Raw genomic sequence first — 12,605 nt, forward strand, 5'->3', positions numbered from 1 at the left:
GCCTACAAAAGTTCTGCCCCACTCATCTGAATGGAACTTGCAGCACCCAGACGTTCCTGCCAGAAATTACCTCAGAAGTATGGAAGTGGTTTTCAGTTGCAGAAATTTCTCCTACAAATCTGCCACATGTAATAGCTTGAAGAGGACTTATCATCACCTCTTCTTACATGTCTGTTTTAGTAATTGCTTGTATCCCCCATGAAATACCAGTTATGGAGCACCTATTAATATAACTCATGTTATGCTGTTCCTCTGTTATTCCAACTAGATGTTATGAATTAATTGTCCACAGTATGCAATAAAGGTCCATCCGGGTGTTACCAGTTGGGGGAAGTGTGTGTCCCTGCACAATATGACACTATCCAATCAATGCTGCCAACGTCAGACTGTGCAGGGTAACACAGTTTATTCTAGATAAATACCTTTACTTGCGGGGTTCTGATACTGCCACTCTGCCTGTTTTTTTTTTAAAACATCGCTCCTACTCCCCTATGTGCCCCCCTGTATTTATCCCGCTCAGTATGTTAATACTGAGCATTGGTACAGGGAGGAGGAGACGCCAGGGTTTCTCAATGGGCGTCTCCTTCTTCCTGGCTGTGACGCTATCCACTGTGATTGGATCACGGCACAGCCAGGGAGAAGGAGACGCCCATTGAGAAACCCTGGCGTCTCCTCCTCCCTATACCGATGCTCGGTATTAACATACTGAGCGGGAAAAATACAAGGGGGCACAGTGGGGCGTAGGAGCGATAGTTAAAATAAACAGGCAGGGTGGCAGCATCAGCGGGAGGGGGGTACCCCACAAGTAAAGGTATTTATCTAGAATAAACAAAAACCATGACAGGTCCGCTTTAAACTTTTTTCTTTTTTGTCGGATGAGTTGACTTTACGGTTTTTATTCAGTTTTATGGGTAAGAAGCTGAACAAAAAAACAATACTGCCATGATTTATTTCTTTTTTGTTCTACAGCATTGACCTTGCAGGATAAATAATATAATTTTAGCGTTTGGGGCGTCATGAACGTGGAAATACCAGTTACGTGTACTTTTATGTTTTAAGTCTTTAACAAAGAATATACGTAATAATGAATAATATAATAATTTAGAATAATGCATTTTAAAAAATACAGTAGTCACTAAGACAAGACAGGTGACATGTCATCTTTTAGACTGTACTAATCATGTGTACCTAATCTGCAGAACCAAAAATCTAATTTTAGGTCTAAGGTACTGATTTCTTTCTTTGGAAAAAAAGATCTGTGAATTTTTACTTTAATAATTTATAACAAAGTCACTGTTTTTGTTCAATTCTATCACCTTCAACGTTTTATATTATTGGAATGAAAATAAAATATGGACGTGTCCAGGTATGTAATAAAAATAATTACATGGAGCATTGTTACTTCTCCCCATATCACCCTGGACTCCCCCGCAGTGTGGTTGCAGGTGTGAATACAGTGATAAGAAGAAAGGTTCATGGGGACAATTCATCTTCACTGCTCTGGAAGTAAACAGGGCTCTTCTTCTCCATGGACCCCAATCGCAGTTGACCTCAGGAAAATATAAATTGGCCATCTGGCAGATTCCACCCAAAATATAAACACTCTTATTCTCTGAACTGCTTTCAGATTCCAAATGGTTTCTTCTCTATGTGAATTCTCTGATGAGTTTCAGAATTAGATCTCCTTGTAATACATTTTCCACATAATGAACATGAAATGGCTTCTCCCCATTTGAATTCTGTCATGTGTAACTAGATTTGATTTGTAGAGCATTTTCCACATATATCCTGCTTCTCTCCAGTGTGAATTCTCTGATGTTTGAGAAGTCTTGATTAATCAGTAAAGGAGTTCTCATATAGTAAACATGTAGAGGGCGTTTCCCCTGTGTGATTTCTGTGATCATCATTAACTTTGCCTTTTGTAATAAAATGTCTCCCACTTTCTGAACTTGAATACTGCTTCTCTCCTGTGTGACGTTTTTGATGCGTAACCAGATTTGATTTATTTGTAAAACATTTCCCACATTCTGAACATGAATACGGCTTCTCTCCTGTGTGAATTCTCCGATGTTTAATAAGATCTGATTGATGTGTAAAACATTTCCCACAGTCTGAACATGAATACGGCTTCTCTCCTGTGTGAATTCTGTGATGTTTAATAAGATCTGATTGATATTTAAAACATTTCCCACAGTCTGAACATGAAAATGGCTTCTCTCCTGTGTGAATTCTCTTATGTTTAACAAGACTTGATTTATCTGTAAAGGACTTCTCACATTCTGAACATGAAAACAATGTCTCTAACGTGTGACTTCTTTCATGTCTAACAAGCCTTGATTTTTCGGTATAGGACTTCTCACATACTGAACATGAATATGGCTTCTCACCTGTATGACTTCTCTCATGTCTAGCAAAACCTGATTTATTTGTAAAGGACTTTCCACATTCTGAACATGAATACAGATTCTCTCCTGTGTGACTTCTTTCATGTCTAACAAGACTTGATTTATCTGTAAAGGACTTCCCACATTCTGAACATGAAAATGGCTTCTCCCCTGTGTGAACTCTCTGATGGTACCGGACGTTGCATTTTGTAATAAAGCGTTTCCCACATTCTGAACATGAATACGGCTTCTCTCCTGTGTGACTTCTCTGATGTGTCACTAGATTTGATCTATTTGAAAAAGATTTCCCACATTCTGCGCATGAATATGGCTTTACTCCTGTATGAATTCTCTGATGTTTAATAAAATCTGACTGATGTGTGAAACATTTCCCACATTCTGAACATAAATACGGCTTCTCTCCTGTGTGAATTCTCTGATGTGTAAGAAGAATTGATTGATGTGTAAAACATTTTCCACATTCTGAGCAGGAGTAAGGCTTCTCCCTTCTGAAACTTTTCACATATCTAAGAAGACTTGATTTATCTGCAAAGGTCTTCTCACGTAGTGAACATGAAAATGGCCTCTCCTCTGTGTCAATACTTCTGTTTGTATAAAGATTTGAGCTTTCTATGAATTCTTTACCAAATTGAAAATTGTCACCATCTTTCTGACCTGTATATGGGGTATCAATCTCTGATTGGTCAGGAAAAGGTTCCTCATGATTAGGGGGATTATATGATAGACCTGTACAGTGAAGTCCTGGATGTACATTAAAGGGAATCAGGTTTTCTGCTGAAGAGAGCTGCACGATATCTTCATCTTCTACTTTATCACTTAGTGATATGACATTTCCCTCAGAATTCTCACTGGGATTTTCTGTCAAGACTAAAAAAGGGATACTAAGATTATTTTTGCTCAAACTGCAAAATAAAATAACATTTCCATTAAGCTACAGAAAACATGCAGTTTCCGATTTATATATTTTTTAACCTAAAGTAAGAAGTGGATCCAGCAGGAGGCATAATATAAGCCACCCCTCCTGAATCTATTCCTGACTTTGGCTCAAAAACTGCAAATGATTCTAGCCTTATAACACTAAAAGTCCAGGATTCTGGTCTACACCTGGTCACCACTTTCTTTACATAAACCATGACTTGATAAAACTTTGAAAAGCTCAACCTTGTGTTGTAATCAAATGTTAACACATTAATAGAATGTAAAGGGGTTGTCCGAGTTTTTTTAATTTTACCAATGTCCTAGGAGCATGGTAAAAATAATAAAAAATGTACCTTGCCAGTGAAAAGGACAGAGTGGTGGTGCAAGATCTGAGCGAGCTCAAGTAGGGATGTTATTTTTTTATTATTACTTGCTAGGTTCTTGATATTTTGGTAAAATAAACATGTTTCCAGCATCTTCTTAGACCCATTACAGTAAGAATTGGGAATTTTCTAAAGGTGAACGAGGGTCCTGTCAAGCATTAAGAAGATGGACCTAATGAAGTGTCCTCTGAGTGCAGGTAATCATCACTGAGATATCTGTTTAATTACAATAATCACATGTGAGACAGCTCCCTCATAGTCACTAGACTACAGGGGAGAGTTTGCAAGATAAGTGTGCTGAATATGGGTTTGAAATGGTGCACTTCATAAAGTACGACTGGGTTCACACGGGCGTCACGTTTTGGCTTATGATGCGTCTTGGGTGCATTGCGGCAAACCCGCGCGAGTAGGTACGCAATTGATGTCAGTTTTGACTGCGATTGCGTTCCGTAGTTCAGTTTTTATCGCGCGGGTGCAATGCGTTTTGCACGTGTGTGATAAAAAACTGAATGTGGTACCCAGACTCGAACTTCTTCACTGAAGTTCAGGTTTGGGTTCGGTGTTGTGTAGATGTAATTATTTTCCCTTATAATATGGTTATAGGGAAAATAATAGCATTCTTTAATACAGAATGCTTAGTACAAGGTCAATTGAGGGTTAAAAATTAAATAAAAATTAAGTCACCTCCTCCAATTGATTGCGTAGCTGCCGGTCTCCTGTTCTTTCTTCAGGACCTGTCAAAGGACCTGTGGTGACGTTACTGAGCTCATCACATGGTCCATCACCACGGTGATGGACCATGTGATTGGACCATGTGATGTGACGCCACCACAGGTCCTTTAGCCAGCAGCTCATGATTAAAGAAGTAAGAAGAGATCGGCAGCTACGCGATCAAGAGGAGGAGGTGAGTTAATTTGTTTTTATTTTTTAACCCTCAATTGACCACCTACTAAGCATTCTGTATTAAAGAATGCTATTATTTTCCCTTATAACCATGTTATAAGGGAAAATAATACAGTGAATAGACTGTCATCTTAGCAACCATGCGTGAAAAAATCGCACCGCATCCGCACTTGCTTGCGATTTTTACGCAGCCCCATTCACTTCTATGGGGCCGTGATAAACGCACAATATAGAGCATGCTGCGATTTTCACGCAACGCACAAATGATGCGTGAAAATCACTGCTCATGTGAACAGTCCCCATAGAAATGAATGGGTCCGGATTCAGTGTGGGTGCAATGCGCTCACCTTCACGCATCGCATCCGCGCGGAAATCTCGCCCGTGTGAACCCAGCATACAACACTTCTTGTGCATTTGAAAATGCTTTTTAATGTCAGTATTTCCTCAGTAATTTGTCACTTTTTTAAATCCCTTAACGACTGCCTACTGCCTTTGATTGATGGGAGACGTCTTTTGGGGGTTAGAGCCGCCTGTTAGTATCAGCCTGGGTTCTTAGCGAAGGCTGTGCTTCATGGTTGGCGGTGTTGGAATTGTGTGAAAATCTGATAACGTTTTAGGTCAAATTCATGCAGAAATCTAAAAAATTCTGAAGGGTTCACAAACTTTACAAAACCACTGTATGAACCGATCTGTTATTATTATGGGGTTTGCAATAGTCAAACCAAATAAATTAAAGGAGGCAAAATGTAACAACTCCAGTTGTGCGCAACACCTCAACAATAAACTGCAACTCAATATCAGAACCTCTCAATACAGGGCCTAAAAAAACAATGTCAAAGTAGGAAATGCTTCTCGAGACACTGGATGCTGGACTGGCTATAGGACTGTGAGGACTGTGAGGACTGTGAGCGATTCTTGGGCTTTGACAATTATTACAGACACTTCTTCCTCACTTTTCCATTCTGACTGCCCCTTATTCTGGCAAGATGCACAACTTCTTCTCAAAGGCTTTCACAGCAGCAGAATGGAATTGGTGACAGGGACTGCTTGCAATCAAGCTGGGTCTTGGCATTCATTTTAGCCTTAAAGACTATTAATATTTCCCCCTTTGTGTTCTAGCAGTCATAGCTTTTAATTTTTTTCTTCTAAATGTTATTTTTATTTTGCAGGATTAGTTGTAGGTTTTTTAGGAATCATTTTGGTATGTATATATATATCTATATCTCAGTGTATTAAATACCTTTCATTATTTTATTTTTAGGGGGAAAGATAAAAAATAAAAAAAACAGCAATGTTTACATTATTTTGTGGAATTTATTTTACGGCGTTCACTGTGTGGTAAAAATAATATAATTGTATTATCCAGATTGCTACAATGATGATAATACCACAGTTTCAATATATTTTTACAGTTTTTTTCTTCCCTCCTGCAGCCTGTCAGCTCTGCAGCTGCTCCCTCATTCTCCTCCAGACTGAATGGAGGCGGCTGCTTAAACTGCTCATATCTTTGGTACCAGCTAGAGATACGGGCTTTGTTTGAAAGCTGGCATTCCAAACTTTCAGACAATATCAGAATGACAGCAATATCTTCAGTGCAGGGGAAGATATCACTGATAGAATCGGGATGCTGTGAGTGCAGCTGAAAGTGGAAGTAAAAGCAGGTTTTAACCGTGATTATTCCCGACTCGATTTCTAACAGTGATTTCTCCTCTGTTGCTTGGACTTTAGCTGTCATTTTGTATGAAAGCCTGGAATGTCAGCTTTCAAACAAGACCAGTTGCATGGTTCTAGCTGCCACCATTCAGGAGAAAGCAGCATCTAAAGCAGCCCCCCTCCACTTTCTGCCCGAGCTCAGCTCATGCAGAACAGTTAGCTACTTTTCCCACTGCCCAAGCTGGACTTGGGCAAAACAGTTAGGTGGTTAAGGGGTTAAACTGTGTTTTCTCAGATCCCAGCCACTAGTTCAGCTGCTGCACCCTACAGACTGATGCAAAACCTAGTATTAAGCTCTCTATGTGCAGTCACCCTTCCCTCCACTCCTGCACGGTACACACCACAGGGGATTCACTGCCCAGAATGTTAATGAACTGGAACTCTAAGGCCTCACATGAAAAAATCTCGGAATTCCCTTTCCCCATTTATTATTCCATACCTGTGGTGACATTGTCCTCCTCCACCTCACTCATACACAGGGGATCGCCCATCATCCGCTCTTCTTCATCCTCCACTTTAATATCAGTCAGATCTTCCCCCTGATTTGTCATCTGTAACAATTCAGGACAATACAGCAGACAGGTGGAAATCTAACAGATCCACAGAAGAGACCCCCACCATCTATGACCCCTCTATGACTGCAGGACCCCCCTATATAGATGTGTATAGGGCTCAGCTCCATCTACCTGATGGTTCTCTGGGAGCTTCTCCTCTGGACAGTCCTGGGAATACAGAGGACGGGGACATCTCTCGGGGGGATTTCCTTCTATGAGTCCATCTGTAGGAAACACACAGATTATTACATGTGATGATGAGATGATGGGAGTAGTATCCAGGTGACCCATGACAGCCCCCCTCCTTACCCTGCTGATCGCCCCATAAATCCGTCTCCTCTTCTGGTTCATCTTTAACCTCAACCTTAATATCCATCAGATTTTCATCCTAGAAGAAGAGAAATGTAAAATGGTACTTTGGTTCAGTCCCTTTCTGGTCAGATTCTGGGGAGACTTCAGCTCCATCTACCTGATGGTTCTCTGGGAGCTTCTCCTCTGGACAGTCCTGGTAATACAGAGGACGGGGACGTCTCTCTGGGGGATTTCTCTTCCTGGATTCATCTATGGAGACACAAGCACACAGTGACTGAACACATGGCCTCCTGTAGATCCGTCTATAGATCAGACTCTTCTCTCAGCTCTTTCATTTCTAGATTTTCTTATCGGGGGAAGTAATAATATTATGTTCCTTACCACCTGTGCCGAGTTCCCAGAGCCTTCATAGGTGCAGCCCTGAAATGAACGCTGGCCTATAACAGCTTCCCTCTCCACAGCAGTACTTCATTGAAATCACGTTCGGAGGATGAGGATACAGATAAAAGTGGCAGGACCCAGGGGAACTCTTAAGAGTATCGAGCAGAACCCAACCTTCAACTGCAGCCACGACATCTGAGCGGGCATTTACTGGGAGTGGGCTACATCTGACGACCAAACAGCCCTCCATGACAAGAGCGTGGGATTGGTTTAGTTTCTGTCAGCTGGGCTCCTTGTGAAGGTTTCCAGATCTGCCACAGTAAAGGTCCTATTGAGCCTTGCAGGGCTTAGTAAGAACATAACTATTTTATCATAGACTGCAATAGTAAACTAACGATCGCTTATACCATAGACCTCATCACTGGTATTGCTTAACCTGAAAATGTCCAAACTATTAATGGGGTTTTCTCCTGGATAGGTCATCGGTAACTGATCAGCTGTTTGAGAAGGCACCGATAATACCAGCACAATCTTCTCTCAGCTCACCATACATGAAAACAAGAAAATTCTTTATGGCAGAGGGGTTTGTTTCCCTATTTTCATGTGAAAATCTGTTTAAAGGAGTCTTCTGAGGTACATAGATTGATGACCTCTTCTCAGGAACCCCCACAAATCACCTCTTTAAAGCTTCCAAGGTGCTGAAAAACAGTCAAACAATAATGTAGAAAACAATGGACAGATGGAAGTAGAAGGCTCCATACACTGTGTAGTTCGCGGTGGCAGTACTAAAGCTCAGCTCCCACTTGAATGAGAACTGAGCTTCAGCACTCAGGCATGGCCACTACAAAATGGTTTAAGGGCTGGTGGAGGGGGCATCATGTGATAGAGATGAATGAACTTCATAAGATTCACTTTGTGTTCAATTTGGCAAATTCCTGTTCGGAACCAAATTAATTAGTTGCGAATCGAAGTTGCTCCGAATGCCCTGAAAATGGCCATATAACACCCTCTGGTCTTCTAGGATTTTCTATGAAAAGATGTTATTTTTGAATTTTTTTTATGAATTTTTGCTCTCTCTCCACCCCAAGCTCTTGACTGCAATAGCCAATAATGTCAGAGTGGCACTGACATATAGCTATGGGTAAACATGTTTGATGGTGTTAAAAAGAGATTGTTTAAAAATACAGAGCACCATCACGAGTTATGCTTTTTGATAGCTTCCAAAAATTGTCACTCATCACAGGCAGATGGTGTTAGGGGAAAAGAAACAGTGGCTTGTTGGGACCAAGCTTCCTAAAATTATGCCTCAATGGGGGCAGATCCCTTCAACTGTTTATACGCACATGGTAAATCCAAAAGCAAGACTGCCTTGTTCTGCACAAGTGTCCAAAAATTATGCCTTAACAGGACTTAGTGCTTGCCTGCATTTATAGATGCACAAGTGTTAATTGTCAGAACAAAGAGTGACTTGTTCTGAACAAGCCTAGAAAAACTTTGCCTTTTCATTGGGAGCATCAGTAGTGCGGTGTCAATGTAAAAACGATAATAATGGCATGTGGCCATAACTGTAGTGGCAGCGGCACAGCACAGAACAGACAAGGCAGTAGATGTGTGTGTGGCTGTTTAGGGGTAATAGAAGTGGCTGACTGCGTAGTGGTTATGGTAGTAGCAGCCAAGCTATGCATAGATCCGGCACGTTTGGTGCCTACAGTATCAGCAGCAACTCCAGTTCCCAAAGCCGATTTCACTCTGACACGCTGCCACCACTCTCCATGCTACCCACTCTGAAGAGGACGAGACCTGGGACTTTTAGCACTTCTGTTTTTCAGACATTTTATTATAAGGCCTAGAAATTAAAAGTCACGGGTTTGGTACAAAACACTCAGATTATTAAACGGTAATAGCAAAACTGTCTCCTGTCATTTAAAGACAAAGGCACTATTAAATGTCCCTCCCCTTCAACAAACACACTGCACACTGGTACTGACACTTTAATTTGGGAATAGGCAATTTCTGCGGTGAAATGTCTATCAACTCTGCATTTAATATCACAGGCCCAGGAATTAAAGGGGCTATCCTGGAAATAATAATGATATCCTCAGGATAGGTCATCAATATCAAATTGGCAAGGGTCCCAAGTGCTGGACCCCCAACGATCAGCTGTTAGAAGAGGCCAGCACACCATGAGCGCCGCAGCCTTTTCCTTGGCCATGTGATGTCACCATACATTGGTCACATGGCCTAGTTGCAGCTCAGCCCCATTGAAATGAATGGGGCTTAGCTGCAATACCAAGCACAGCTGCTATACTATGTGCTGTGCTTGTAGAAATCTGGTGAGCATGGCAGCTCCCTGGAACAGCTGATCGGCAGTGGTTCCAGGACTTGGAAGGGTCTTATACTGATGACCTGTCCTGACCATTTCCTGAATAGACAGACAGTTTCAAGATGCTCCACATTTCTCACAGTGACTCGGGCTGGAGGATAGATCACCTAAGTGGATGGCTTTTTTATCACAATGGCGCATCTTAAGCCCCGACCCCTAAAGAAACCGCCTGTTGTGTCCTGTCTCCATATGGCGGAAGCTTACAATCCTCACAATGGACAGATTATAAGAGCAGCACAGATCAGTCACTGGTTATCTACCAGCAAGTTCACACAGAGCAGATCAGCTGCAGACATTTCTGTGACTGTCCCGCTGCCCTGAATGTGGCTTGTAATAATCCATGCACCTGCCTGCAGGGAGGTCCGACCTCCTCCTCCAGTCACGTGTAGCAGGTTGTATCTTCTCTGCTTGTGGAGTGACTAGAGGATCCCAGACATGAATGGACAAGAGAACGGAAGTCACTATGATGGACTCTCCTTATAAAACTAAGGACCTGTTCACGCCACGTCTGAGCCTCCAGCAGAACATATGTGCGAGGGTTTCCTAATATCTCCCTCTGACAGAAGCTCCAACGTCAGGCTCTATAACGTCACACAGGGGCGGACATTGCTCAGAAGGTCCATGTATAATCTACAATGTATACGCTGCACATGACGGGTCTCACCTTGTTTTATAAGAGGCTGGTGCTCCTCCATTACATGTCACTGCACACACGTGTATACACTGCACATGACGGCTCTTACCCTGTGATATAAGAGGCTGGTGTCCTCCATTACATGTCACTGCACACACGTGTATACACTGCACATGACGGCTCTTACCTTGTGATATAAGAGGCTGGTGCTCCTCCATTACATGTCACTGCACACACGTGTATACACTGCACATGACGGTCTTACCTTGTGATATAGAGGCTGGAGCTCCTCCATTACATGTCACTGCACACACGTGTATACACTGCACATGACGGCTCTTACCTTGTGATATAGAGGCTGGAGCTCCTCCATTACATGTCACTGCACACACGTGTATACACTGCACATGACGGCTCTTACCCTGTGATATAAGAGGCTGGTGCTCCTCCATTACATGTCACTGCACACACGTGTATACACTGCACATGACGGCTCTTACCTTGTGATATAAGAGGCTGGTGCTCCTCCATTACATGTCACTGCACACACGTGTATACACTGCACATGACGGCTCTTACCCTGTGATATAAGAGGCTGGTGCTCCTCCATTACATGTCACTGCACACACGTGTATACACTGCACATGACGGGTCTTACCCTGTGATATAAGAGGTTAGTGCTCCTCCATTACATGTCACTGCACACATGTGTATACACTGCACATGACGGCTCTTACCCTGTGATATAAGAGGCTGGTGCTCCTCCATTACATGTCACTGCACACACGTGTATACACTGTACATGACGGCTCTTACCTTGTGATATAAGAGGCTGGTGCTCCTCCATCATGGCCTCCTTGTACAGGTCCTTGTGTCCTTCTATATACTCCCACTCCTCCATGGAGAAATAGACAGTGACAGTCCTGACACCTTATAGGAACCTGACAACACAATGACACCGTCATCACCCAGACCCCTCCAGTGCTGTTACTGGAGAATTTCCCAGCATTCCCAGCAGTGTCACCTCTCCAGTCAGCAGCTCCATCATCTTGTGGGTGAGTTCTAGGATCTTCTGCTCATGTATCAGGGGGTGAGGGGGAGGCTCTGTGATGGGGGGAGGGGTCCTGCTCCGCCCTCCTGACTCCTGGAGATGGATGATGGGAGTCACACAGTCCCCCGATGTCTTCTTCACTATTGTGTACTCCTGTGGATGGAGAGAGACACTTAGGGAATAAACCCTTCAGGGGCCATGTGCTCTCCTCCGGCCCTCTCCTCCTGGTACAACGTGCCTACTTACCTTCTCATGGCTCCTACAACATGACTATTGGTCACTGGTCACATGACACATCACTCACCATATTGGGGGCTGATCTTCAGGTTCTCCATCACTTGGAAGGTCTGGAGGCCGTTCTCCAGGACCCTGGACTCTTCCTATCACTTCCTATGATGGATTCTCCTTCCCGATGTCTGACTTGTTACAGAATACAATAAAGAGGAGAGAAATCTAGAAAAGTTTACCTCTCCGCTCAGCAGGGAGATGATCTCCAAGGTGAGGTCTAATATTCTTCTGCTGATCTCCTTCCTGTCCATCCTTGGTGGTCATTCAGGAGAAGAGGAGAGAACTGGAGGAGCTGGAGGCTTCTAGTACTGCAGGCGCCTTTATGAGAAGAGGAGAGGAAATCATCCAGGGGACAAGACCAGATGTCACCTCCAGAACCGCACTTCCTGAGCCTGGAGGGGCCCCGCTTCTCAGAGCCCCCACCACATGGATTCCAGGGGCCCCAACATGGAGATCTCTGGTGGCTCCACAGGAGATAAATGTCTGATAGATGCAGGTCCCACCTCTGGGCTGTGCTCAGCTGTGTCCAGAACTCCTAGAGAAGAGACTGGAGAGAGCTGAGCTCAGGCCGGGCCCCGCTCCATTCATTCTCCTCCTGGAGGCAGGGGCCCCTCACCAGGACAGTCAGGGGCCAGCGAATGATGACAACCCCCACTATCCCCACTACTCCCCCATCATAC

The 12,605-nt window shown here is 43.3% G+C and overlaps 1 protein-coding gene across 1 annotated transcript; it reads right to left on the reverse strand.

The window, feature by feature from the left end:
* Nucleotides 1-721: 721 nt before the first annotated feature.
* Nucleotides 722-6,816, reverse strand: LOC122925017 (zinc finger protein OZF-like). Its single transcript, XM_044276552.1, has 2 exons — nt 6,762-6,816; nt 722-3,272 (listed from the first exon to the last, which is right to left on the reverse strand). The coding sequence occupies exons 1-2, from the start codon at nt 6,814-6,816 to the stop codon at nt 1,834-1,836; spliced, it is 1,494 nt and encodes a 497-aa protein (XP_044132487.1). The 3' UTR covers nt 722-1,833.
* Nucleotides 6,817-12,605: the final 5,789 nt, after the last annotated feature.

The sequence above is a fragment of the Bufo gargarizans genome, chromosome 1, assembly GCF_014858855.1.
Source record: "Bufo gargarizans isolate SCDJY-AF-19 chromosome 1, ASM1485885v1, whole genome shotgun sequence".
NCBI classification, from domain to species: domain Eukaryota; kingdom Metazoa; phylum Chordata; class Amphibia; order Anura; family Bufonidae; genus Bufo; species Bufo gargarizans.

Coding starts and splice junctions, on each gene's coding strand:
- LOC122925017 (XM_044276552.1), bottom strand. CDS start 6,816: ATGATGGGCGATCCCCTGTGTATGAGTGAGGTGGAGGAGGACAATGTC. Junction 3,273..6,761: donor GGAGGACAATGTCACCACAG/GTATGGAATAAT, acceptor TCCCTTTTTTAG/TCTTGACAGAAAATCCCAGT.